Below are 27,886 nucleotides of genomic sequence, written 5' to 3' on the forward strand. Positions count from 1 at the left end.
AATAATTGAGTGTATGTAAACTTCTGACCCACTGGGAATGTGATGAAGGAAATAAAAGCTGAAATAAATCATTCTCTCTACTATTATTCTGACATGTCACACTCTTAAAATAAAGTGGTGATCCTAACTGACCTAAAACAGGACATTTTTACTAGGATTAAATGTCAGGAAGTGTGAAAAACTGACTTTAAATGTATTTGGCTAAGGTGTATGTAAACTCCCGACTTCAACCTGTATATGATACAGCCACAACTGTCAGTAAGAGTGATCATGATTGGTTCTTTGAATGAAGAGAATGAGATAAAACTGTCCAGTTTGAGTGTTTGTTGCAGCTCGTTCCAGTCGAGAGCTGCAGCGAACTGAAAAGATGAGCGACCCAGGGATGTGTGTGCTTTCGGGACCTTTAACAGAATGTGACTGGTAGAACCGGTATTGGATGTGGAGGATGAGGGCTGCAGTAGATATCTTAGATAGGGGGGAGTGAGGCCCAAGAGGGTTTTATAAATAAGCATCAACCAATGGGTCTTGCGGGTATACAGAGATGACCAGTTTACAGAGGAGTATAGAGTGCAGTGATGTGTCCTATAAGGAGCATTGGTAGCAAATCTGATGGCCGAACGGTAAAGAACATCTAGCCGCTCGAGAACACCCTTACCTACCGATCTATAAATTATGTCTCCGCAATCTAGCATGGTCATCTGGTCATCTGAATCAGGGTTAGTTTGGCAGTTGGGGTGAAAGAGGAGCGATTACGATAGAGGAAACCAAATCTAGATTTAACTTTATCCTGCAGCTTTGATATGTGCTGAGAGAAAAACAGTGCAACGTCTAGCCATACTCCCAAGTGCTTGTATGAGGTGACTACCTCAAGCTCTAAACCCTCAGAGGTAGTAATAACACCTGTGGGAAGGTGCATTCTTCTTACCAAACCACATGGCCTTTGTTTTGGAGGTGTTCAGGACAAGGTTAAGGGCAGAGAAAGCTTGTTGGACACTAAGAAAGCTTTGTTGTAGAGCGTTTAACAAGAAATCCAGGGAGGGGCCAGCTGAGTATAAGACTGTATCATCTGCATATAAATGGATGAGAGAATATATATGATATATTCTATATTATAAACTGGGTGGTTCGAGCCCTGAATGCTGAATGGCTGACAGCCATGGTATATCAGACCGTATACCACGGTCTGAGCAATAAGGCACCTCGGAGGTTTGGGGTATATGGCCAATATACCACGGCTAAGGGCTGAATCCAGGTACTCTGCGATGCGCCGTGCATAAGAACATCCCTTAGCCATGGTATATTGGTCATATACCACACCCCCTCGTGCCTCATTGCTTAATGATATGTTCGATATGAGACAGTATGTTCTATATGATATTTTCAGAGAGAGAGCGAGAAAGAGAAAGAGAGAAAGGTGTCCTTGTGTACTTTGGAAACATGCTCTGTCTGGAGGACTTGGTAACAGTACAAGACAAAGGAAATTATCTACCCTGTGGACAAAACGTGTGTGTATGCCTACGTGTGTGTTCCTCCCTACCTGTTCTTTGGCTTTGGACACCCAGGTCTGGAACAGCAAATCCAATCTGGACTTGTGGTACTTCCTGGTGGTCTTCACTGCTATAAAAATGTCTTTCAGCTCCAGAGGGTTCCTGGGCCGAGACCCTCCAGCCCCCGTCACACCCCCAGCTCTGTGGAGGAAGTCCCCCTCTGACCCTGTCTGAGAGTCTGTATGCTTCCCAGTGCCCTGGGTGTCAGCTCGACGAGCTGTATACACCCAGTCCCCATCCACAGTCCTCTTGGTCTCTCTTGGTGTGCTCTGCCCCATAGAGTCACCATCAATCCCATTACGCCCCACTGTCACTTTCCCCATATCTGCCTGGAGAGGAACCACCAGATGTCCAGGGTGCCGGGCAGGCTTGTTGTGGGCCCGGGGCTGGGGCAGGTCCCCCTGATGCTGTGAGGGCTGGAGGGTGGGGATGAGGAGCAACAGGGCACAGAGAGCCAGGGAGAACAGGAAGCAGAGCTTGCTGACACCCATCGAGGAGACATGCATCCTGATTGGCCACTGGAGGGGCCTGTCAGCCACCAGCGCCAGCTTTGCTTCCCACACTGCCGCGTCCCATCTTTATGACCTCACACGGGAACCTGAAGAGACTTCGACACACAACATCATCATTATCATCACCCCCAAGCCATTAGACTGATTCATAAAAATCGCCACCGGACAATTCACATTGACGACCCCCCCCCCTGTACACTGCTGCTACTCAATGTTTATTTGCTACCTATGCATAGTCACTTCGCCCCCACCTACATGTACAGATTACCTCAACTAGCCTGTACCCCTGCACACTGACTCGGTACTGGTGCCCCCTGTATATAGCCTCGTTATTGTTATTCTGTTACTTTTTATTATAGCCTATTTGGTAAATATTTTCTTCTTCTTGAACTGCACTGTTGGTTAAGGGCTTGTAAGTAAGCATTTCACGGTAAAGTCTACACTTGTTGTATTCGGCGCATGTTGCAAATAAAGGTTGATTTGATCATAAAATGACAGTGACACACTTGAGAACATAATCTAGCTGGAAACTGGCTCCTGCACTGGGTTTACTGTAGCCTGGGTGACAGACAGACCAGACTGTTTCTGCGTAAAAGGACCAAGTTTTCGCTGTACAACTGAATAAATATTCTGTCCATCTCAAATGGCAGCGCTATTTCTTCTGTCTGACGACTAACTTTTGCTGAATTGGCAAAGACAGGCATGTAGAGTCTGGAAGTTCTCCTCTTGGCACATCGTCACTCATGCTCTGCAATTTGTCAGTCAGTTTATACGTGTCACATTAAATAGCAAGACTTACCTTCAGTGTGTGAGCAATTTCCTGTTTGCTGCTATTTTCAGAGGGAATGATACCTCAACTGGTAACAGATGTCAGTTGTAGGAAGCAGAGGGACGTAATCCAACCCTTTTTTTCTTTACTAAAATTAGCCTCCTTAGAGAAATATGAGCTCTTAGCACATATAGATATGTGGATATAGCATGAAGGAGAAAGAATGGTTTATGAATTAGATATGAATAATTTATAGGAGGGATGTAAATAAATAATCCTAATGCATAAAATAAATGTTAATGTGCATAATTTGGGATTATCTAAAACAGTCAAAATTGGAAATATCGTTTTTTTTCTCTGAAGATTATGCATCACAAATCTGGCAGATTGGGGCACTGCCAAAAGAAAAAGGTCTGACTGCTGTGGGCTTGGTGATTTAAAAAAAATGTATGAATGCAAAAACAATGCGATTTAGCAACATTATTGGCTCTTAAAAAGTAAATGTAAAGTTTAAAAGGATGTTTAGGAGTTGTTTTGTGTCCATTTCGTGCATGACGGCTGTCCTACGGTAAACAAGAGAGGCAAGAGTCTGTGGTCTAATAAATTATTTTGAATTAGGCTACATTATATGAAAATGTTGCACTTCCTAGTAGATCTTGTGGCAATAATGTACAATAACCCTAAGTATGCCGATTTACTTAAAACACGTATTCTGTGATGAAGAAAATAYCTACATTGTAGGCCTAATAACTTACATGGAAAGAAAATAAACCACATGGCTGTGGTTTTACATCTTCCTCCGATGTGCTACCTCTCAACTGCAACAACAAAACACCAGGGAACTGGTCACCAATAATGAATTAAGTGAGCAGAATCTGATCAAAGAAGAGATAAATAAAGGTTTCCGGGCGCTTTTAATCCTCTTCAACGATCGTCTTTTTGTCTTGACTTTGATTCGATCGGTCTCAAACTTTAACCATCGCTTTCAGCAGCTCGCTTATACGACCGCGATTTAAAGTAGCCAAGTCAAATGCAAGTGAATCAAACAACATCATATGTTTCCATTGCGAATATAAACGGCTTCTGTTTCTCCGATTCCTCTCAAACCACCTACTATTTAACTTCCTCTCCAAAATAAAATCATCTGAATCTGAGCGCCCTCTGGCTGGTGATGCTGACCTGGCCCTTGCTACAATATGTAACTTTTGGGGAGAACCGAACAAATTCCCATAGAAATATGAGTTATAGATATTTCATTCACATTGAAAGCAAGTATAAGAAGCGGTACTTCTGTTCTATGTGTGCTACTTCTATGCTTCCCGTGCTGAAGTTTCGTTTTTGCGTCTTTTACATTCGGTTTTACACGCCAGCTTCAAACAGATGAATATACAATATTATTTGTTATGGAAATATACATTTCACAGCGGTTTAGATCGTACACTGATTCTCTACCCAATGACTGCCTGTTTTGTCACAAACTGAAATTAGGCGAAGCGATCTATCAGAATTTTTGCAACCAGGAAATGGCGGATCGATTTCTGCATAATAAATCTGTCCCTGTAGCGTAGTAGCCTAGGGGTGTATTCATTACGCCGATTCTGTTGCAACATTTTTCTTAAACGAAAGCAAACTGTTTGGACAAATGATTACACCCCAGGCTCAACTGCTACTTATCAGTTTTCGACCATGTTTCATCTTTTTTCCCGTCTGCATCCGACACATCTGGAGCGGAGCAGACGTCGTTACGTAACGATCCCTGCTGTGAACCCATGCGCCGGATGTGATAACCGCTGTTGATGCAGAACGACAGCAACGGGAAAAGATGCCTTTGCCTGTGCAAGTATTCAACTTTCAGGTAATTAATAATCGATTTTAATGCATTTCTACCCAGAAACGGTGTGGCGGGGATGCACTTGGAGAAGGCTGTGCCCGCGTTTACCTGGGAACGAGGAAAATTCGATAAGCACGAGAGCCTCCTTGCAATGATCAATCGAGTAGCTAGTTAGGGCCGCTAGCCGTACTGGCAAGCTAGGCTAACTTTCGCAAGTTCATATAGCTAAATATACAGCGTTATATTTCCATTCATTGTTATTCTATACCAACTAGGTGTTAGAATGATCTACTCGATTTTGAGAAAGGTGCCTATGCATTTCAGGAAGCTGTTCGCTGGTAATTTATGGCTTCAGTTCAGACACTTTTGACAGTCATGGGGTATTTAACTAGCAAGCTAGCTAAATCAGCTAGTAGTTTAGCAAGCTCTTTTTAAATTGTACATTGTGTCTCCAATGTAAATATCCAGTAGGACATGAGCGATCTGGCCACTGTGGGAGGGTAAATTTTATTTATTTTTTATTTATTTTACCTTTATTTAACCAGGAAGGGCTCTTAGAGATTTAAAATCTCTTTTTCAAGAGCGTCCTGGCCAAGATAGGCAGCACCAAGTCATTACAAAAATTACAGACAGACAACATGAAAAACTACAAGTAATCTAGTAAAAAACCATTGAATTCACAAGAGTATAACAATATCAAAAACAGCAAATTAAAAACATTGACAGGTCAGGGAATCAGCCTCAAAATCCTTCATCAGTGATTTAAAAACACCAATCGGGACAAGTTCTTCCAGTTTAAAATTATTTTGTAAGGTGTTCCAAGACACCTTAACGTTAGTGTATGACTATTGATTACCATGTTAACCTGGTTGCAGACTAGGGCTGACCTTTAGTCTACTGGTCGATTGTTTGGTCAATAGGCGGTTGGTCGACCGAGATGTCTTTTATTCGAGCAACAGCAAAAAAAAAATCTAATATATATACATACAGTACCAGTCAAAAGTTTGGACACACCTACTCATTCCAGGGTTTTTCTTTGTTTGTACTATTTTCTACATTGTAGAATAATAGTGAAGACATCACAACTATGAAATAACACATATGGAATCATGTAGTAACCAAGAAAGTGTTAAACAAATCAAAATGCATTTTATATTTGAGATTCTTCAAAGTAGCCACCCTTTGCCTTGATGACAGCTTTGCACACTCTTGGCATTCTCTCAACCAGCTTCACCTGGAATGCTTTTCCAACAGTCTTGAAGAAGTTCCCACATATGCTGAGCACTTGTTGGCTGCTCTTCCTTCACTCTGCAGTTCAACTCATCCCAAACCATCTCAATTGGGTGATTGTGGAGGCCAGGTCATCTGATGCAGCAATCCATCACTCTCCTTGATCAGCCTGGGGGTGTGTTTTGAGTCATTGTCCTGTTGAAAAACAAATGATAGGCCCACTAAGCGCAAACCAGATGGGATGGCGTATTGCTGCAGAATGCTGTGGTAGCCATGCTGGTTAAATATGCCTTGAATTTTAAATAAATCACAGACAGTGTCACCAGCAAAGCACCATCACACTTCCTCCTCCGTGCTTCACGGGAATTACACATGCGGAGATCATCCGTTCACCTACTCTGCGTCTCACAAAGACACAAAGGTTGGAACCAAAAATCTAAAATTTGGACTAATCAGACAAAAGGACAGATTTCCACCGGTCTAATGTCCATTGCTCGTGTTTCTTGTCCCAAGCAAGTCTCTTCTTATTATTGGTATCCTTTAGTAGTGGTCTTTGCAGCAATTCGACCATGAAGGCCTGATTCATGCAGTCCTCTGAACAGTTGATGTTGAGATTTGTCTGTTACTTGAACTCTGTGAAGCATTTATTTGGGCTGCAATCTGAGGTGTAGTTAACTCTAATGAACTTATCTTCTGCAGCAGAGGTAACTCTGGGTCTTCCTTTCCTGTGGCGGTCCTCTTGCGAGCCAGTTTCCTCATAGTGCTTGATGGTTTTTGCGAAATTTTCCTCATGGACTGACCTTCATGTCTTAAAGTCATTTCTATTTGCTTGTTTGAGCTGTTCTTGTCATAATATAGACTTGGTCTTTTACCAAATAGGGTTATCTTCTGTATACCACCCCTACCTTGTCACAACACAACTGATTGTCTCAAACGCATTAAGAAGTAAAGAAATTACAGAAATTAACTTTTAACAAGGCACACCTGTTAATTGAAATGCAATCCAGGTGACTACCTCATGAAGCTGGTTGAGAGAATGTCAAGAGTGTGCAAAGCTGTCATCAAGGCAAAGGGTGGTTACTTTTAAGAATCTCAAATATAATGTGTATTTTGATTTGTTTAACACTTTTTTTTGGTTACTACATGATTCCATGTGGTATATCATAGTTTTGGTGACTTCATTATTCTATATTGTAGAAACAAATTTAAAAATAAAGAAAAACCCTTGAATGAGTAGGTGTGTCCAAACTTTTCACTGGTACTGTATATGTACAGAAATAAGACAGATCCTGCTTCTGTTGCCTGTTTGAGTGTTTGTTTAATAGCCTGCTTATTCTGTGAGCACCAAGCCTGACTCAATGACATGTTAAGTAAACAAGTTCCCAAATTTTGTGAAATCTTTGCTTTGCTGTAATAAAGGCTTTTCACTTTTTTTCTGTTAGAACAGCCTCTCTGGTATTATTTATAATTGATTTAGTGTTTACACTGTTCCAAATGTTCGGGAAAAATAATACAAGTAATAACACACCTTTTACTTGTCCTCTTATTGTCATTTATATTATTATCATAATTTCTAATAAGTAATATCATTAGTAGGCTTAGTATAGCAGCCTTGTATAACCACCATTGATTGAGCTGTAGGCCTAAGAGTGCATCCTGTTTAGTCTTAATACCGTAACTTACTTAGGCCTATATTTCAATACTTTATATAGGCTACTGTATCATTCATTTGTTCATGTCATCACACAGCATACGAGTCATTCATGATTTCAAATGCAATCAAGCATTTTAGTTTTAAAATAAAGCAAGCCTTGAATAATTAGCTTAAACAATAAACTGTTCAATTTTGGAAATTGCATTCATGAATGAATGCGACTGTTTTTAGTTTTTGCCGTAATAAAGGCTTTACAAAAAAATGTTACAACACACTCTATGGTACGCTTATAATTTGTTTTGTTTACATTGTTCCAAACGGTCAGGGAAATGATATTGTAATCTAACCGCACCTGTTTGGAGCACATAATATGCACGCAGTGCTTGCTCCTTACCTTGTATTTCTTGATCTCCAGTATTTTCCACAACTAGTGAAATTTATTCCACACATCTGACTTGCCCATTTACCTCATTAGCAACCAGTAAACATACCCCTGTTTCAAGTTTGTCACGTCCTCTGCATCCATTTTGCTGTTACGGCGTTCCCGAATTTGTTATAACCAATTTATTGATGTGATTATGATGGGCTATAGGTCAGGCCCTATTGGTCACATCCATGGGATGCTTACATGTGTCACGTAATGAGAGCAAAAGTTGAAGGAATAGGGAATGTTTTTCCTAAACAAATGGGATTTCCATAACAGAACTTTTCAGTCAGAAATGGCTGTAATTATGTTGCGGCTTCAGCAACACGGACAGCACGATTAACGCTGGTGGTCACTGCAGCAGGGAGGAAAGAGTGACAACGGGTGCTAGTCACACAGTCACTCGCTGTCTTTTCTTTTAAGCCCAGAGCAGCAAGTCTGAGCCCAGATGGGCACAATCAAATCAATTGCTTATCGGACTCCCTCTAGGTCAACCAATATTTTTTTTAGCCGGGGACAGCCATATTGCAGTCAGTATTCCCCTCGTTGATTGTTCCACGCTGTTATATGACACTTTTCAGTGTATGTCCTCTCTTCTTCAGGGGGTTGTGGAGCCCATGCAGATAGATGCTGACCCACAAGAGGACCAGCACAATGCACCAGATGTCAACTATGTGGTGGAAAACCCCACGCTGGTATGAGTCTATCCAGGGTTTCCCCCTACTAATATTGTAAAGGCCCACTTGTTTCATGTAGACTGGACTCCAATACAACACAAATTACACGTTTCTACTGAGATCAAATTAATCTATAGAATCGGTATGTGTAATATTGAGTGAAAAATCTCACGGAGGTGTGTGTGTCTCGGTCTTTCTCTCTCTAGGACCTGGAGCAGTATGCGTCCAGCTACAGTGGTCTGATGCGCATTGAGAGGCTGCAGTTCATAGCAGAGCACTGTCCCCAGCTCCGGGCTGAAGCCTTGAAGATGGCCCTGTCCTTCGTCCACAGGACCTTCAACGTTGACGTGTACGAGGAGATCCACCGCAAACTCACAGAAGCCACCAGGTACGTGTAGCTGTAGCTCGGGCCACCAGGTACGTGTAGCTGTAGCTCGGGCCACCAGGTACGTGTAGCTGTAGTGCTCGGGTCACGAGGTACGTTGTAGTGGCTGTTAGCTCGGGTCCACCAGGTTACGTGTAGCTGTAGCTCGGGCCACCAGGTACGTGTAGCTGTAGCTCGGGCCACCAGGTACGTGTAGCTGTAGCTCGGGCCACCAGGTAGCTGTAGCTCGGGCCACCAGGTACGTGTAGCTTAGCTTATTGTTGGAAGGTGTCTTCAGTTCTTTTCGTTGAGTGTTTGATTCATTTGAGGTGTGTGTGTGTGTGTGTGTGTATTCAGAGAGGTCCAGGTGGCTACAGATGTCGTTGTGGAGGGCGGGGCAGTCGATCCCCCTCCTCTGGACACAGCGTGGGCCGAGTCGACCAGGAAAAAAGCCCTGCTCAAACTGGAGAAACTGGACACTGACCTGAAGAACTACAAAGGCAACTCCATCAAAGAGAGCATCAGGTGGATTGGAGAAGCTACGGTTGTTAGCACCAAGTAGATAATAAACCCGATTTGAATAATCCTCACCTCCGAGAGGATCGGCCTGAGTAAGGTGCTGGATTGATTTCTAAATATTGATCACTTAGAAGTAATCACTGAGTAGTTGACAAGTAGTACTAGTTTTTAATGTAAGGTAATTTGCAATGAAAAGTTGTAAAGTTAATTTGTAGATCAGTCATTCTGCATAGTGTTTTGTTCAGGCCAAAGGGGAAGAAACAGACATTTTCCTTTCCTGCCTATATTTGACATTTCAGTCATTTCGCATATGCTCTAATCCAGAGCGATTTACAGGAGCAATTAGGGTTAAGTGCTATGTTCAAGTGCACATCGACAGATTTTCCACCTAGTAGGTTACTGGCCCGACGCCCTTAACGGCTAGGCTACCTTCCACCCCTCTGGTACTGACCCGAACCCTCTCAATACTATTTATTTTCACTTCAGGCGGGGTCATGATGATCTTGGGGACCACTACTTGGACTGCGGTGACCTCAGCAACGCCCTCAAGTGCTACTCCAGAGCCCGAGACTACTGCACTAGCGCCAAGCATGTAATAAACATGTGTCTTAATGTCATCAAGGTATGTCATCATTATAGTTAGTGGTCAATGTTCTGATGTATTATTTTTTGTCCAGAGAGCAGAAGGGATAATTTTTTAAGGGCGCCAATAGAGAGGGCAGCCGAGCTTCTAGCCCCAAGGCAATTTTATTTTACAAGCATTTCGCTACACATTTCGCTGCAATAACATCTGCTAAACACGTGTATGTGACCAATGAGATTTGATTTGATATTCCTCTCTCTCATTCTCTCTCCCTCACTCGCTTGAACTCTTGCTTTCTCTGTGATCTAAGTAACTCCACTGACAAACACTAGAGGGCAGTCTTGAAATTTGTGTCCTATAGGGTTCCTTACTGAAATGTGTTTTCATCTATCAGGTTAGCGTCTACCTCCAGAACTGGTCCCACGTCCTTAGTTATGTGAGCAAAGCTGAATCCACTCCAGAGATAGCAGAGGTAAGTTATGGGTTCCTCTGAGAGAGAGAACTTAAGTCTTCTACTGTCTTCTAAAAGACAAACCCAGAAATGTTCTTCTTTACTGAAGGAATGTCTTCTTCTTTACTGAGGGAATATCTTTGTTCTTTTTGTTTCAGCAACGAGGGGAGAGAGATTGCCAGAGTCAGTCAGTCCTCACCAAATTAAAATGTGCTGCAGGTAATTCACTCTTTGTTGTGCTACAAAGAGATGTACAGAGCAAATTTTCCAGTGTTAAATTAACAATGAGGGCTCTATTTTCAAACATACTGTTTTCAAACGCATGCTCTTTGGCGATTTCGACTTGTAAAAGTCAGCGCTCTGCTATTTTCCAATTCTGGCACCAGGGTTGGTAAGTCACCGGTCATATCAGCTTGCTTGCGCTAGGGTTGGAGTGGTGGAAATATTTGAGGTGTGTCCTTAAATGTGCGCCATTGTGCCAATTTCAAGCGGCGCTACTGGTGATATTTAAGACTCACCAAAAGCTGGTCTTAGCTGTAACGCAATTGGTTATGGCATCGATTTTGCCAGCGGAGGCGCACAGTAGCCTAGTCTTCCCCTTTCATCTTTTGCACCTAACTGTTAAATCGCAGGAATTACGATCACTGTCATTGGTGCTGAATCCACTTGTAGCCATGGCTATTAGCCTGTTTGTTTGTTTACCTTTCACGTTTCACAGACCATATCAACGGCTATGGTAGCCTAATCATATTATAACATTTGGGCAATGTCCAATTGTCCATGGCTCGAACATTTGGTGCATTTTCAAAATGCGAATGCAATGTGTGTAAGCTAATTTTTTCATATGGAAGCCAATTGGCTACATGTTTGTTATAACTATGCCTGTTGAAGGGTTAGTGTATACTATTGAATAAGCTATATTCAGTGGATAGGACAAACATCCATGCCTCCTGCCGAAGCTCTTAGGCCTACGTGTGCACGATCCTATTTAGAAATATTGTTGTTGATTTAAAAGACTGATTGTTTTTGTTTAATTTGATTAACTTATTAGAAAGATTTACCATCCATGGGTTTATGGTGAGAACATACATGGCTCGAATGCAATGCTATTTCTGGAGAAGTGCAAATATGATTGCCAAGATGGTTCCATGATGTTTATAAAACATGACATTAATAGCAGTATAACGGTGAGTGGACATTCCCCCGCTCTCTTTGTATTGGCTCCTTATCCAGCTCCTGTGAAACGTTTGGCTGTGCATAAAACCCTTCATAGTCTGCCTTTATGGTGTCTAAATACAGTTTCAGGCATTACCTTTTTAAAACAAGTTAAATATTTATTACATTTTGATTATAATTTTACACTGTCTTTTTTAGGCCTTATCAATAGCCTAGTGAATTTAATCTTACTTATTGACTATGTTTGCCATGTCCAGACTACAATTTACAACAGGCTACTGTTTATATCAGTGTAAATGCAATTAGAACAATGTGGACTCCAAACATGTTCAAAACATTTTGCAAATATGGGGCAGGCTATTTAACGAACTAGGTTATAACGGACTAACATTTGAATTGGAGTTGATGACAACGCAATACATAAAAGACTGTAAATGCACAACTTGAAGCAACCACATATTTAGCCATGGAGCACGTTCTGATTGGCCACTGAGGGGCCAAACCTCGACACACCTACAACAACTTGTTTATTCATCAAAACCCAGCCCTTTCGCACAACCGCCAGCTTACCTGCCCAGAATTCCGGTTGCAAAAATAGCAAAAATATTTGGGTATCTGTACTTCACTATTTACATTTTTGACAACTTTTACTCTTACTTTACTACTTTCTTAAATAAAAGAATGTACTTTTTACTCRATACATTTTCCCTGACACCCAAAAGTACTCATTACATTTTTAATGCTTAGCAGGACAGAAAAGTGTCCAATTCACACACTTATCAAGAGAATATCGCTGCTCATCCCTACTGCCTCTGATCTGGTGAACTCACTAAATACAAATGTTTTGTTTGTAAATGATGTCTGAGTGTTGGAATGTGCCCCTGGCTATCGTCAATTAAAAAAAGAAAATTGTGCCTACTGGTTTGCTTAATATAAGGAATTTGAAATGATTCATACTTTACTTTAATACTTAAGTATATTTTAGCAATTACATTTACTTTTGATACTTAAGTATATTTAAAACCAAATACTTTTAGACTTTTACTCAATTAGTATTTTACTGGGTGACTTTCACTTTTACTTGAGTCATTTTCTATTCAGGTGTCTTTGCTTTTACTCAAGTATGAAAATTGGGTACTTTTTCCACCACTGACCAAGTCAGATCCGAAGCTATTATGTCAACATTAAAATGCTATTTTTTAAAGGCCCAATACAACCATTTGTATATAAAATAATTTCTAGATAACAATTAAATACCTTACTGTAATAGTTTTCCATTTAAAATGGCCAAAAATAGCTTGTTAGCAAAAATAATCATTTCTCAGGCAAGATTTTTGCAAGGACTGTCTGGGAGTGGTCTGAGGTAGGGAAGGGAACTTAAACTAGCTGTTATTGGGAGAGAGCTCTTTATCTTTATTTTTATTATATCTGTTTATTTTTATTTATTTTTATTACATTTCAAATTACCATAATAGCAAATAAAAATAGGACATCACTACAAGTATATATTTTTCTTAATGTTATTGTATGTTTCTTAATTAAAATAAAGCAAATCAATAAAAATCACTACGCGTTTCAAAACTTAAAGTACCTCAAATAAAATAAATATAATCAAGTCAGGGGTTACACCTATGATAGAGTTGTAAGAATTCGTAGATGTTTTGTTGTTATTGACTAATTCTAGAGATTTTACTATTTGATTTCAAGTAAAAAATATATTGCATTTCGGTACAGATTTCAAATGTTTGTTTTTGTGTATGTAAAATTTACCAGAGAGAATGAAGAACATAATGACGAATTCAGTAGCTTTATTGTCATTTGAATAATAACATATTACACATTTTATTTATTAATCAATTTACCGCCTGGTGATGTCACCAGGCAAGCCGAAACTCCCGCCCATGCAAACAAGCTGATTAGAAGGTTCTTTGTAAATTTTATTTTCAACCAGGAAATAGCACTGATCTAATCTTTTCACACATTTTAAAGTGTTAGTTTCATCAGCTGTTGCACAATTTTATACAAAACACAGGAAAAATTGGGCCTTTAACACAATAGAATACTTATTTAATATGCCTTAATTTTAGGTCCTAGTTTTACCCTAATAAAGTGGCATGAAACTCATGTCTTACAGGCCACAGCATGCCTGCAAGTCACATTATGCTGGTTTGCAAATTGATGTGTAATTCCTATTGAAATTCAGCCAGAGTGGGGATATCCAAACTTTGGCAAAAATCACCCACAACCTGCATTCACAATTACTGCCAGGGTTGGCTAAGACTAAATATGAGACTACCTAAAGCATCTAAACTGGAGCAACCATTTCAGTAGTAAGTAATATATTGGATTAGTTTAGAAAATGTATGTCTGTTTTATATTTGAGTAGCATAAGATTAATTACTCAATGTGCAAAAACATAGATATTGAAACAAACAATTTAAAAAAAATCTGCCTGCAAAAGAGCATGCTGGGAAATATGACAATGATGCGTGTGGTTTTGATTCAACTCTAGTATTAATACCAAAACTGGGGTTATTTTACACCAATGTGTGTTCATTTAACACACTGAAAAATCAACATGTAGGTAACAATGGCCAATTTGCTGTGTACAACAGTTGAAGTCGGAAATGTACATAGACTTAGGTTGGAGTCATTAAAACTCGTTTTTCAACCCCACCACACATTTCTTGTGAACAAACTATAGTTTTGGCAAATCGGTTAGGACATCTACTTTGTGCATGACACATGTAATTTTTCCAACAATTGTTTACAGACAGATTATTTCACTTATAATTCACTGTATCACAATTCCAGTGGGTCAGAAGTTTATATACACTAAGTTGACTGTACCTTTAAACAGCTTGGAAAATTCCACAAAAGGATGTCATGGCTTTAGAAGCTTCTGATTGACTCAAATTATGTCAATTAGCCTATTGGAGGTGTACCTGTGGATGTATTTCAAGGCCTACCTTCAAACTCAGTGCCTCTTTGCTTGACATCATGGGAAAATCAAAATAAATCAGCCAAGACCTCAGAAAAAATTGTAGACCTCCACAAGTCTGGTTCATCCTTGGGAGCAATTTCCAAACGCCTGAAGGTACCACGCTCATCTGTACAAATAATAGTACGCAAGTATAAACACCATGGGACCACTCAGCCGTCATACCGCTCAGGAAGGAGATGCATTCTGTCTCTTAGAGATGAACGTACTTTGGTGCGAAAAGTGCAAATCAATCCCAGAACAACAGCAAAGGACCTTGTGAAGATGCTTGAGGAAACGGGTACAAAAGTATCTATATCCACAGTAAAACGAGTCATATATCGACATAACTTGAAAGGCCGCTCAGCAAGGAAGAAGCCACTGCTCCAAAACCCATAAAATAGCCAGACTACGGTTTGCAACTGCACATGGGGACAAAGATCGTACTTTTGGAGAAATATCCTCTGGTCTGATGAAACAAAAATCGAACTGTTTGGCCATAATGACCATTGTTATGTTTGGAGGAAAAAGGGGGAGGCTTGCAAACCGAAGAACACCATCCCAACTGTGAAGCACGGGGGTGGCAGCATCATGTTGTGGGGGTGCTTTGCTGCAGGAGGGACTGATGCACTTCACAAAATAGATGGCATCATGAGGCAGGAAAAGATGTAGATATATTGAAGCAACATCTCAAGACATCAATCAGGAAGTTAAAGCTTGGTCACAAATGGGTCTTCCAAATGACAATGACCCCAGGCATACTTCCAAAGTTGTGGCAAATGGCTTAAGGACAACAAAGTCAAGGTATTGGAGTGGCCATCACAAAGCCTGACCTCAATCCTATAGAACATTTGTGGGCAGAACTGAAAAAGCGTGTGTGAGCAAGGAGGCCTACAAAATGACTCAGTTACACCAGCTCTGTCAGGAGGAATGGGCCAAAATTCACCCAACTTATTGTGGGAAGCTTGTGGAAGGCTACCCAAAACGTTTGACCCAAGTTCAACCATTTAAAGGCAATGGTACCAAATAGGAATTGAGTGTATGTGAACTTCTGACCCACTGGGAATGTGATGAAAGAAATAAAAGTTGAAATAAATCATTATTTATACTATTATTCTGACATTTCACATTCTTAAAATAAAGTGGTGATCCTAACTGACCTAAGACAGGGGATCTTTACTAGGATTAAATGTCAGGAATTGTGAAAAACTGAGTTTTTAAATGTATTTGGCTAAGGTGTATGTTAACTTCCGACTTCAACTATAAGTGTTTTCACCCGTTCTCTAGAAGGTATAAAAACACTAACAGATGCCAACCTTCAACAAACACGCTAACAACAGATGCCAACCTTTAAAAGGTGCAGACGCTCATGCTAATAATTTGTTTAAATTGATTAGTTTTAAACCGACTAATCCATTGTGCTCTTACCGGCTTTTCTCCCCACACACTCTTCCAGGTTAATTTGACCTCTCGTTGTTATTCCTCCTCCCCGTCTATCTGGCTCTGTCCCCCAGGCCTAGCAGAGCTGGCCTCCAGAAAGTACAAACAAGCAGCCAAGTGCTTCCTGCTGGCCTCCTTCGACCACTGTGACTTCGCTGAGGTTAGTCTGTCTGTCTGTGACTTCACTGAGGCCTGTTGGCTTGCCTGTCTGTCGGTTTGCCTGTCTGCCTGTCTGGCTGTGCCTGTCTGCAAGTGCCTGTCTTTCTGTCTGTGTAGTACCTTAAAGGTGAAGTCTGTGACTTCCCTGAGTTGCCTTTTTAAAAGTGAGCTCTGTACCTTCGCAGTCCCCTGTGGCCAGAGAAAGTAAGAACATGCATAAACTAAATGTTGATGAATGTAGAGTTTTCCACCATGTGTTATTGTTTATCAACAATTGCTACTAGACAAATGCATAGTTTTGTTTCAGTTGATGTACCAATGTCCTGTACTGCATGGCGTTATTGATTGTGTGTGTGCGTGCGTCTCCAGCTCCTGTCCCCCAGTAATGTAGCTGTGTACGGAGGGATGTGTGCCCTCGCCACCTTTGACAGACAGGAGCTGCAGAAAAACGTCATCTCAAGCAGGTGTGTCCGTGTGTACGCCTGTGTTCTGCTGTATAAACTGTGTGTGTTCATGTCCTACTGTCCACCATCATTGATTCATGTCTTTATGTCATCCCAGCTCCTTTAAATTATTCCTAGAGTTGGAACCTCAGGTCCGTGACATCATCTTTAAGTTCTACGAGTCAAAGTACGCTTCCTGTCTCAAAATGCTGGATGAGATCAAGGTGAGATTGATGTTTTAAAGATCTAAGATCAGTAATCAATACTAATGATGCATTGGTGTGAATAACACAAAACAGGTACAGTAGAAGTTGGAAACGGGAATGAAACAAAGTAACTAAAGCAGGTAACATGATTTGAAACGTTGAAAACAAAGATGCGTTTTCATTATGTTGATGATGATGTTGATAACACGTGTTTGAAAGCTGTCCTAAATTCAGACTGCCACTCTCTTTTCTCTCAGGATAACCTGCTGTTAGACATGTACCTGGCCCCCCACGTACAGACCCTCTACACACTGATCAGGAACAGAGCTCTCATACAGGTGAGACGGACGGGACAGAAAAAAAATTTCTCCAGTACTCCATATAATACTGAACATCACCATCGGGTATTCTGTTGTCTTCCTTGTACACTCACAACTATGTTTGAGTTCTAATAATCAATTTGTCAATCAAGGGTTCCCCATCAACTTAAATAATACGCAATCATGCGTCTGGAGGGAAAGAATCAGATACAAAACGTTTTTCTCTGTCATACTTCTAGCTCAGGCAGCGATCAAAACTACATTTAGCTGAGGATTCTGAATGACTCTGACCCCTAGCGGCAAACATCTACAGGGGATAAGTCCCAAACGACACCCTATTCCCTATATGGTGCACTACTTTTGACCATAGCTCTAGGGTGTCAATTGGCTGCCACTTTGGACAACCAGGGTTAACTGGACCAGCAGGTAGTGGATGGACAACCAGGGTTAACTGGACCAGCAGGTAGAGGATGGACAACCAGGGTTAACTGGACCAGCAGGTAGAGGATGGACAACCAGGGTTAACTGGACCAGCAGGTAGAGGATGGATAACCAGGGTTAACTGGACCAGCAGGTAGTGGATGGACAACCAGGGTTAACTGGAGCAGCAGGTAGAGGATGGATAACCAGGGTTAACTAGACCAGCAGGTAGAGGATGGGATAACAAGGGTTAACTGGACCAGCAGGTAGTGGATGGACAACCAGGGTTAACTGGACCAGCAGGTAGAGGATGGACAACCAGGGTTAACTGGACCAGCAGGTAGAGGATGGACAACCAGGGTTAACTGGACCAGCAGGTAGAGGATGGACACCAGGGTAACTGAACCAGCAGGTAGTGGATGGACAACCAGGGTTAACTGGACCAGCAGGTAGAGGATGGACAACCAGGGTTAACTGGACCAGCAGGTAGTGGATGGACAACCAGGGTTAACTGAACCAGCAGGTAGAGGATGGACAACCAGGGTTAACTGACCAGCAGGTAGTGGATGGACAACCAGGGTTAACTGAACAGCAGGTAGTGGATGGACAACCAGGGTTAACTGGACCAGCAGGTAGTGGATGGACAACCAGGGTTAACTGGACCAGCAGGTAGAGGATGGCACCAAAATGGTGGTTCTGCTAACGTGATTTAATCTATGCACTAAATTAGTTCTACTTGACATCTTGGTGTGCCTTTTCTGTTTTACCACAGTGGGGTGAGGGTGTGAGTTACGCTGGTGTAATGTTATAAATATGTAGTCAAAAATGAACATGAAACATTCAGAGCAGGTTCTGTCCCCTGCTCCCATGGCCAGTATTATTGGGTGTGTTTGCAGGAAGGTCTGCTCTAATCTATACTGTGTGTTTTGTTTAGGTGTAGTGGGTATAGTTATGTGGGTGAGGGGCATGTGTGTGCGTGCCGACAGTATCTCTGTACTTTTCATGCGGATGTATGAATAAGATGTTAATGTGTGTGTGTGTGTGTCAGTACTTCAGCCCGTACGTGTCTGCAGACATGACTAAGATGTCCCAGTCCTTCAACACCACAGTGTTGTCTCTGGAGGATGAACTGACCCAGCTCATACTGGAGGGACTGATCAACCGCACGTATAGACTCTCACAGCAAGGTACACACACACGTATAGACTCTCACAGCAAGGTAACACACACCGATAGACTCTCACAGCAAGGTAACACACACACACACACGTATAGACTCTCACAGCAAGGTAACACACACACACGTATAGACCCCTCACAGCAAGGTAACACACACACACGTATAGACTCTCACAGCAGGTAACACACACACACCGTATAGATTTCTCACAGCAAGGTAACACACACACACACACACACACGTATAGACTCTCACAGCAAGGTAACACCACACACACACACACACGTATAGACTCTCACAGCAAGGTAACACACACACGTATAGACTCTCACAGCAAGGTAACACACACACACACACACGTATAGACTCTCACAGCAAGGTAACACACACACACACACGTATAGACTCTCACAGCAAGGTAACACACACACACGTGTATAGACTCTCACAGCAAGGTAACACACAACACACATATAGACTCTCACAGCAAGGTAACACACACACACACAGTATAGACTCACAGCAAGGTAACACACAACACGTGTATAGACTCCACAGCAAGGTAACACACACACACCGTTATAGACTCTCACAGCAAGGTAAACACACACCCACACATATAGACTCACAGCAGGTAAACACACACACCACATATATAGACTCTCACAGCAAGAGGTAACACACACACACACACGTATAGACTCTCACAGCAAGGTAAACACACACACACACGTATAGACTCTCACAGCAAGGTAACACACACACGTGTATAGACTCTCACAGCAAGGTAACACACCACACATGTATAGACTCTCACAGCAAGGTAACACACACACACACACAATATAGACTCTCACAGCAAGGTAACACACACACACACAATATAGACTCTCACAGCAAGGTAACACACACACGTATCGACTCTCACAGCAAGGTAACACACACACGTATCGACTCTCACAGCAAGGTAACACACAACACACGATAGACTCTCACAGCAAGGTAACATACACACCACGTTAGACTCTCACAGCAAGGTAACATACACACACGTATAGACTCTCACAGCAAGGTAACAACACACACGTATCGACTCTCACAGCAAGGTAACCACACACACACGTATAGACTCTCACAGCAAGGTAACACCACACACGTATAGACTCTCACAGCAAGGTAACATACACACACGTATAGACCTCTCACAGCAAGGTAACATACACACACACACGTATAGACTCTACAGCAAGGTAACATACACACACGTATAGACTCTCACAGCAAGGTAACACCCACATACATACACACGTATAGACTCTCACAGCAAGGTAGCACACACACACACACAGTGTATAGACTCTCACAGCAAGGTAACCACACACACACACAACACACGTATAGACTCTCACAGCAAGGTAAAACACACACACACGTGTATAGACTCTCACAGCAAGGTAACAACACAAGTTTCGACTCTCCACAGCAAGGTAACACACACACACACACACGTATAGACTCTCACAGCAAGGTAGCACACACACACAAACACGCGTATAGACTCTCAAGCAAGGTAACACACCACACACTCACAGCAAGGTAACACACACACACCACACGTATAGACTCCCACAGCAAGGTAAACAACAACACGTATAGACTCTCACAGCAGTAAACACACACACAGCATACTCTCTCACAGCAAGGTAACACACACACACACACACACGTATAGACTCTCACAGCAAGGTAGCACACACACACAAACACACGTATAGACTCTCACAGCAAGGTAACACACACACACCACAACACACTCACACACGTATAGACTCTCACAGCAAGGTAACACACAAACACACACACGTATAGACTCTCACAGCAAGCTAACACACACACACACACACAGCAAGGTAACACACACGTATAGACTCTCACAGCAAGCTAACACACACACACAAGTATAGACTCCCACAGCAAGGTAACCCACACACCACGTATAGACTCTCACAGCAAGGTAACCCACACACACACACACACTCACACACACTCACAGCCACATCACAGCAAGGTAACACACACATGTATAGACTCTCACCAGCTGGTAACACACACACACACACACACATAGACTCTCACAGCAAGGTAACACACACACACACACGTATAGACTCTCACAGCAAGCTAACACACACACACACACAGCAAGGTAAACACAACGTATAGACTCTCACAGCAAGCTAACACACACACAAGTATAGACTCTCACAGCAAGGTAACCCCACACACACGTTTAGACTCCCACAGCAGGTAACACACACACACACTCACACACTCACAGCCACACTCACAGCAAGGTAACACACACATGTATAGACTCTCACAGCTGGTAACACACACACACATAGACTCTCACAGCAAGGTACCCACACACACACGTATAGACTCTCACAGCAAGCTAACACACACACACACACACACACAGCAAGGTAACACACACGTATAGACTCTCACAGCAAGGTAACACACACACACGTATAGACTCACACAGCAAGGTAACCCACACTCAAGTGTCAAGACACATATCCACCCCCCATCTCTCTCACACACACATGCACACAAAATGAGCTCAGATCACTCTTTAGTTGTCTTGTAATGCAAGACTTGTAATGCAACATGGTATGTTGATTTGACAGTGACCCAAATGGTTTGTCACATCACTCTTATCCCCAGCCTGTCTCTCTCCACCCTTCTCTCTTTGAGATGCCAAGCACGTTTCTCTACAGACAGACAATGAAGTACTCTCTCTCCTCATCTTAGATCCTGTATGCGCGGGATGTCGATCAGCGGAGCCACACGTTTGAGAAGTCGATCCACATGGGCAAAGAGTTCCAGAGGCGAGCCAAAGCCATGATCCTACGAGCTGCCGTGCTGCGCAACCAGATACACGTCAAGGTACCGCTGTGCATGGGTTCTCCCAGGGGTTTTCTGGCGGCCTTCTCTTTGCTCTTCTCCCTCTGGGATATGGACATCCCTCACAACAGCCTCAAACAGCCTCCCTTTCAGTGTACTATCTCTCTTCTTTCTGTCTCTTTCCCCTTGCCCATCTCTGCTTGTCTTCCTTTCATTTTCTCTCTCGTTGCCCTCTGGTCCACCCCGTCCTCTCTCCAGGCTGTCCTCACCCTCTCCTCTCAGCCACCCACCACAGCTAATTTCCACACATCAGGGGTTCTGAAATAAAATACCTTCGATTCAGAGGAGTCTCTGTCCCTCTCCCCCCCCCAGTTGCTCCAAATATTTGCACAAGTTATAGTCACCTTCCATCGAGGCTGCTAGCTAAATATGCTAACGAGCGTTTGGTAAACGGATCTAAAATGCTTATTGTAATTTCTGCTCGGCATCAGACTAATTGTGTGCTTCTGTTGCACTTCTCCACTCTGAGAATTCACAAACGGACATTCTATCAGCTGCCACCGGATGTACAGGATGAACAAGGGTTTAGGGAGTGCCATTTTCACTGCATAGGAACCATTTACCGGTGCTGCCTGTATATAGCTTCGTTATTGTTATTTTTATTGTGTTACTTTTAATGATTACTTTTTATTTTAGTCTACATGGTAAATATTTTCTTAACCAACAGCGCAGTTCAAGAAGAGTTATGGGCTTGTAAGCATTTCACTGTAAAATCTACACCTGTTGTATTCGGCGCATGTGACAAATAAAGTTTGATTTGGATTCCCTCAGATATATACTATATTAATCAATGGCAAAAATGTAGGTTATTTTTGGGGCATAATCAATATTTTTCTACTTAAATTGTAAATTATTAGGTGTATCACTTTGCGTCATCCTCAATTATGTAAATGCATTAAGTCCACTTGGTAAATACGTTTAATCAAATTAAAATCACAACAAATGTAAGGTGTTTATAGAAACAACAAAAACAGCTCTGAGTGGAGGCTAAACGCCAGAGATGCAAAAGCAGCCTGCCGAGGGCTTAGCAGTCCACTGAATGGGGGCTACCCAGAGATGCAAATCACGTCTTTAACGGCAAACTGCACTCACCCGCTGGGGGTAGGAATTTATAGCCTTGGGCATAGCAACAGCGGAAAATAGCAAGCGCGGGTTAACTTTAAAAAATATATATATATCTGGGTAGCTGCACTGAACAAAAATAAAAGCGCAACATGTAAAGTGTTGGTCCCATGTTTTATGACCTGAAATAAAAGATCCCAGAAATGTTCGAGATCTACAAAAACATTATTCTTCTATACTTTTGTGCACAAATGTGTTTACATCCCTGTTAGTGAGCATTTCTCCTTGCCAAGATAATCCATCCATCTGACATTTGTGGCATATCAAGAAGCCAATTAAACAGCGTGATCATTACACAGGTGCACCTTGTGCTGGGAACAATAAAAGGCCACTCTAAAATGTGCATTTTTTTGTCACACAAAACAGATGTCTCAAGTTTTTCTGAGGAGTGTATCTGTCTGTAACAAAGCCCTTTTGTGGGGAAAGACTAATTCTGATTAGCTGGGCCTGGCTCCCCAGTGGGTGGGCCTGGCTGCCAAGTGGGTGGGTCTATGCCTTCCCAGGCCGACCCATGGCTGCACCCCTGCTCAGTCATGTGAAATCAATAGAATCACTTATATTTCAATTGACTGATTTCCGTATGAACTTTAACTCAGTAAAATCGTAGAAATTGTTGCATGTTGCGTTTATTTTTGTTCAGTATATTTTCTGCCGAATGTGTTGCACTAATGTATTTTCTTCATAACTCTATTATGAAAACAAACACTGACTTTCAATATAAAACGCGACCCCTGTCAATACACAGCTGGACTCATCTGCTCCTGCGTTCTSCCGTTGTGCTATTTACAAACACGTGACTGGCTCAACTGTTCTGGGGAACTATGGAAAGCTTCATAATGTGACAGGTGAAATGAAGAACAGGACTTGCTTCATCTCCTAAAGTATTGCCCAAGTTGACTGGAGGTATTTACTTAAAAAGTAGCTATTAATATCATTATTTTTTGGGAAAACATCAAAGAAATAGTTTCAGCGGTTTTGACGGTATTGAAAAACCATCCTGTGGCTATTTCCAAATACCCAAGCCTAATAACCATGGTATCCAAAATAATGGCCTGCCCAGCATTTTTATACATGACCCTTAGCATGATGGGATGTTTATTACTTAACTCAGGAACATCACCTGTGTGGAAGCACCTGCTTTCAATATACTTTGTATCCCTCATTTACTCAAGTGGTTCTATTATTTTGGCAGTTAACTGTATATGTTCTTACGTCTGAAAACTGGTAAACACATCAGCATGCAGGATGAGAATTAAGATATCTTTTTCCCTACTTTGCTTATAGAGAACGTCCACCACTCATCCTTGTTTTTCCCTCCTTCTCTCCCTCTCCCTCTCCCTCCAGTCTCCTCCCAGAGAGGGAAGCCAAGGCGAACTTAACTCTGCCAACAGCCAATCACGAATGAGCACCAACATGTGAACATTCCCCTGAGACCTCTGTCTTACAGGAAGTTACCATGTCAGTGGGTTCCGCCAGGGGGACCTCCACCCCATTCCTCCATCTCTGAGGCTCCTCCTCCGACTCAGTGCTGCATCTGCCTGCTGAAAGAAACATACAAACTGAAACGTCAACTTTAATAGGTTGCAACTCAAATGGCACGTTTATTCAATATATAGTGCACCATGTTTGGCCCATAGAGCTCTGGTCAACCGTAGTGCACTATATAGTGAATAAGGGTGCCATTTTGGACGTAGCCTAGGACTTTGTTCATGTGAAAAGTGAACGTGATCGTCTGTGTAGACTGAAGAATTGATGAGCAATCTGTGTGTTAGTGTTATAGCGGGAAGGCTGCGTGTGTCTGTGTGTTAGTGTTATAGCGGGAAGGCTGCGTGTGTCTGTGTGTGTGTCTGTGTGTTAGTGTTATAGCGGGAAGGCTGCGTGTGTCTGTGTGTGTGTCCCCTGTGTGTTAGTGTTATAGCGGGAAGGCTGCGTGTGTTGTTGTGTGTTCTTGTGTGTTAGTGTTATAGCGGGAAGGCTGCGTGTGTCTGTGGTGTGTGTCTGTGTGTTAGTGTTATAGCGGGAAGGCTGCGTGTGTCTGTGTGTTGTGTCTGTGTGTTAGTGTTATAGCGGGAAGGCTGCGTGTGTCTGTGTGTGTGTCTGTGTGTTAGTGTTATAGCGGGAAGCTGCGTCGTGTGTCTGTGTGTTAGTGTTATAGCGGGAAGGCTGCGTGTGTCTGTGTGTGTGTCTGTGTGTTAGTGTTATAGCGGGAAGGCTGCGTGTGTCTGTGTGTGTGTTGTGTGTATGTTATAGCGGGAAGGCTGCGTGTGTGTGTGGTGTGTTAGTGTTATAGCGGGAAGGCTGCGTGTGTCTGTGTGTGTGTCTGTGTGTTAGTGTTATAGCGGGAAGGCTGTGTGTGTGTCTGTGTGTTAGTGTTATAGCGGGAAGGCTGCGTGTGTCTGTTGTGTGTGTTAGTGTTATAGCGGGAAGGCTGCGTGTGTCTGTGTGTTGTGTCTGTGTGTTAGTGTTATAGCGGGAAGGCTGCGTGTGTCTGTGTGTGTGTCTGTGTGTTAGTGTTATAGCGGGAAGGCTGCGTGTGTGTGTGTTGTGTGTTTTAGTGTTATAGCGGGAAGGCTGCGTGTGTCTGTGTGTGTGTGTGTTAGTGTTATAGCGGGAAGGCTGCGTGTGTCTGTGTGTGTGTCTGTGTGTTAGTGTTATAGCGGGAAGGCTGCGTGTGTCTGTGTGTGTGTCTGTGTGTTTTAGTGTTATAGCGGGAAGGCTGCGTGTGTCTGTGTGTGTGTGTTATAGCGGGAAGGCTGCGTGTGTCTGTGTGTTAGTGTTATAGCGGGAAGGCTGCGTGTGTCTGTGTGGGTGTGTTATAGCGGGAAGGCTGCGTGTGGTCTGTGTGTTAGTGTTATAGCGGGAAGGCTGCGTGTGTCTGTGTGTTAGTGTTATAGCGGGAAGGCTGCGTGTGTCTGTGTGTGTGTGTCTGTGGCGCTCTCTTCTCAGTAGTGTCCTTATTTTTTTCCTTTGTATGAGATGCACTTTTCTTCCCTCGCTTTCGTTTTTCTTTCTGATGACAGACTTTGAATTCACCCACTGAAGATTAAACAGAACACACACATACCTAAGAACCAATGTCCACAAGATCTGATTTTAAAATAAATATGTATGATAATCAGAAGCTTGGTCAGGACTTTTTGTCGTCTTCTCTCAATATGTATTTTTTTACAAGTTGCGCAATAAGCCGATTTCACACACACACAGACCCCTCCTTAACATTGTTTATTTATGACCACTAAAGCACAGAATGCTGATACCAATAAAAACATTATTTTTGAGGAAGATTGCAATGACTTTCAATGTTATGATTTGATTTGTTTTATTCGGATCCCTATAGTGACGCCTAGTCTTACTGGGGTCCGACATATAGCGAAAGACATTACAGACAAAAGACTTTACAATTTACATACATTTAAAAAGCATGAACATGTAGTGAGTGTGCATCTATCAGTTGCCGGTGCTTAATTTGAGCCGGATCCCGCACTGTTTTGTTCTGGGACATATTTGGCTGGATCCGGTACCTCCTGGTTTGAAAACTAATTTAGACTTTTTGCAATGTAAAAATTCTAATAAAAGTGATCAAAGTTCATTTCGAGTAGCCTCTTTGTTAATTCGTTTTTAAAAAAGTGTATATGAAAAAGTAGATTTTTTAGCCCGGGACTGCTATTTTAAGGCAGCGTTTCAAACTCAAAGTAGACAGCCCTCGGCACTAAACCCTCAGCCCTTGAATGACGTTTTACATCGTCACATCTGAGTGTATCTCAAATGTCCCTTACCCAAGCAAAGGAGAGTGATGACACAGAGGAAACGTCCTTGGTGGAAATCTTGAAGTTGCGCTTAAAAAACAACCAACCTAAAGCTATTAATGTACCTTGTAAGTTAATGTAGCTAGCGAGCAATCCTGTCAGGTAGCTAGTTAGTTACCCATAGCTGGCTAGCTAGTTTTATAGTTTAGTCATTTAWTCCAATAAATTTCAGAATTCCAAAAAACATGTTTATGATCTAACTACGTTTTATAGGCTCCTCACTATGAGATTAAGCCAATTTGCCAAAGCTACAATCAATGTCTATATATATTTTTAATCAAGCTAGTTTCATACTTTTTACTAACATGCCAAAAATGGAGCTAAATCGAGGGCCGATGTATGGCGCCAAATACCTGCCAAAGATTGAACGTATATATCGTTAAGATTGTAAGAAAATCCATACGTAAATCGTTAGGATAGTAAGAAAAGCCATGTGTGAAAGTAAATGTGAAATTTCATCATAGCAGATGCCACATTACCAACAAAAGTTTGTAAGCGTAGAAAAGTACAGCATAAAAAAGATCTGTAGCCGAGTAAAGGGAGACCTAAAGTAAGAATTGAACATGTAAATGTTCATTCATAGTCATAACATAGGGTTTGTACATTTACAGATCTATTTTAACATTACGTTCCATGTTTCACGCATGGCTTTTCTTACGATCCTAACAATTTACTTATGGATTTTTACGATCCTAACCATACGTACGTTCAACCTTTTTGGCAGGTATCGGTCTCCATTACCGAGGGGGCAAAGTTAGTGAATTGGACCTCGACTTAAGATGGCAATCAAACTGCATCCGGTTTCGACATGGATTCCCCCGAGGGAAAGTGGCTAGCGCAAGGGCCGAGGGGATAAAAAGAACGTGTTTGGACTGCAGCCTGACATGCTGACCAGACCACTCGCATGTTTATTTTCTCCACACACACTAGATGCAATCAGGACACGTAGGTTGAAATATCAAAATGAACTCTGAACCAACTATATTAACTTGGGGACAGGTCGAAAAGCATTAAACATTTATGGCAATTTAGCTTGCTGTTGCTAGCTAATTTGTCCTGGGATATGAACATTGTGTTGCTATTTTACCTGAAATGCACAAGGT

The 27,886-nt window shown here is 42.1% G+C and overlaps 2 protein-coding genes and 1 long non-coding RNA gene across 8 annotated transcripts in view; 2 read left to right on the forward strand and 1 right to left on the reverse strand.

The window, feature by feature from the left end:
• Positions 1–4,545, reverse strand: part of LOC112070915 (beta-1,3-N-acetylglucosaminyltransferase radical fringe) — a 44,050-nt gene extending 39,505 nt beyond the window's left edge. For both annotated transcript variants that reach the window (XM_070439169.1, XM_024138369.2), the window contains exons 1-3: positions 3,584–4,545; positions 2,859–3,008; positions 1,538–2,154 (exon numbers count right to left, since the gene is read on the reverse strand). In XM_070439169.1, the coding sequence (XP_070295270.1) occupies positions 1,538–2,053 (516 nt within the window). In that variant the 5' untranslated portion in view covers positions 2,054–2,154; positions 2,859–3,008; positions 3,584–4,545. The remainder of the gene's footprint in view (positions 1–1,537; positions 2,155–2,858; positions 3,009–3,583) is intronic.
• A 1-nt stretch (position 4,546) lies between these two features.
• Positions 4,547–26,566, forward strand: LOC112070914 (COP9 signalosome complex subunit 1). 2 transcript variants are annotated; one of them, XM_024138366.2, is made up of 16 exons: positions 4,547–4,683; positions 8,570–8,662; positions 8,851–9,032; positions 9,366–9,533; positions 10,014–10,149; positions 10,505–10,582; positions 10,720–10,780; positions 16,232–16,317; positions 16,686–16,780; positions 16,878–16,983; positions 17,223–17,303; positions 18,754–18,924; positions 21,703–21,837; positions 24,322–25,214; positions 25,260–25,384; positions 25,440–26,566. In XM_024138366.2, the coding sequence occupies exons 1-14, from the start codon at positions 4,651–4,653 to the stop codon at positions 24,394–24,396; spliced, it is 1,500 nt and encodes a 499-aa protein (XP_023994134.1). In that variant the 5' UTR covers positions 4,547–4,650; the 3' UTR covers positions 24,397–25,214; positions 25,260–25,384; positions 25,440–26,566. The 2 variants fall into 2 exon arrangements, with proteins under 2 accessions (XP_023994134.1, XP_070295269.1); XM_070439168.1 differs by lacking the exons at positions 24,322–25,214; positions 25,260–25,384; positions 25,440–26,566 and having other exon boundaries at positions 18,754–18,892; positions 21,703–21,822.
• LOC139024400 (uncharacterized) lies at positions 17,316–18,747 on the forward strand. Of its 4 annotated transcripts, none has more exons than XR_011475690.1 (3): positions 17,316–18,082; positions 18,118–18,228; positions 18,301–18,747. It is a non-coding gene; the product is annotated as an uncharacterized lncRNA (long non-coding RNA). The 4 variants fall into 4 exon arrangements; XR_011475692.1 differs by having other exon boundaries at positions 18,338–18,747; XR_011475691.1 differs by having other exon boundaries at positions 18,118–18,191.
• Positions 26,567–27,886: the final 1,320 nt, after the last annotated feature.

This window comes from Salvelinus sp. IW2-2015, unplaced genomic scaffold (genome assembly GCF_002910315.2).
Source record: "Salvelinus sp. IW2-2015 unplaced genomic scaffold, ASM291031v2 Un_scaffold1458, whole genome shotgun sequence".
In the NCBI taxonomy this organism is placed as follows: Eukaryota; Metazoa; Chordata; class Actinopteri; order Salmoniformes; family Salmonidae; genus Salvelinus; species Salvelinus sp. IW2-2015.

Coding starts and splice junctions, on each gene's coding strand:
- LOC112070914 (XM_024138366.2), top strand. CDS start 4,651: ATGCCTTTGCCTGTGCAAGTATTCAACTTTCAG. Junction 8,663..8,850: donor TGGTGGAAAACCCCACGCTG/GTATGAGTCTAT, acceptor TTCTCTCTCTAG/GACCTGGAGCAGTATGCGTC. Junction 16,781..16,877: donor AAAAACGTCATCTCAAGCAG/GTGTGTCCGTGT, acceptor ATGTCATCCCAG/CTCCTTTAAATTATTCCTAG.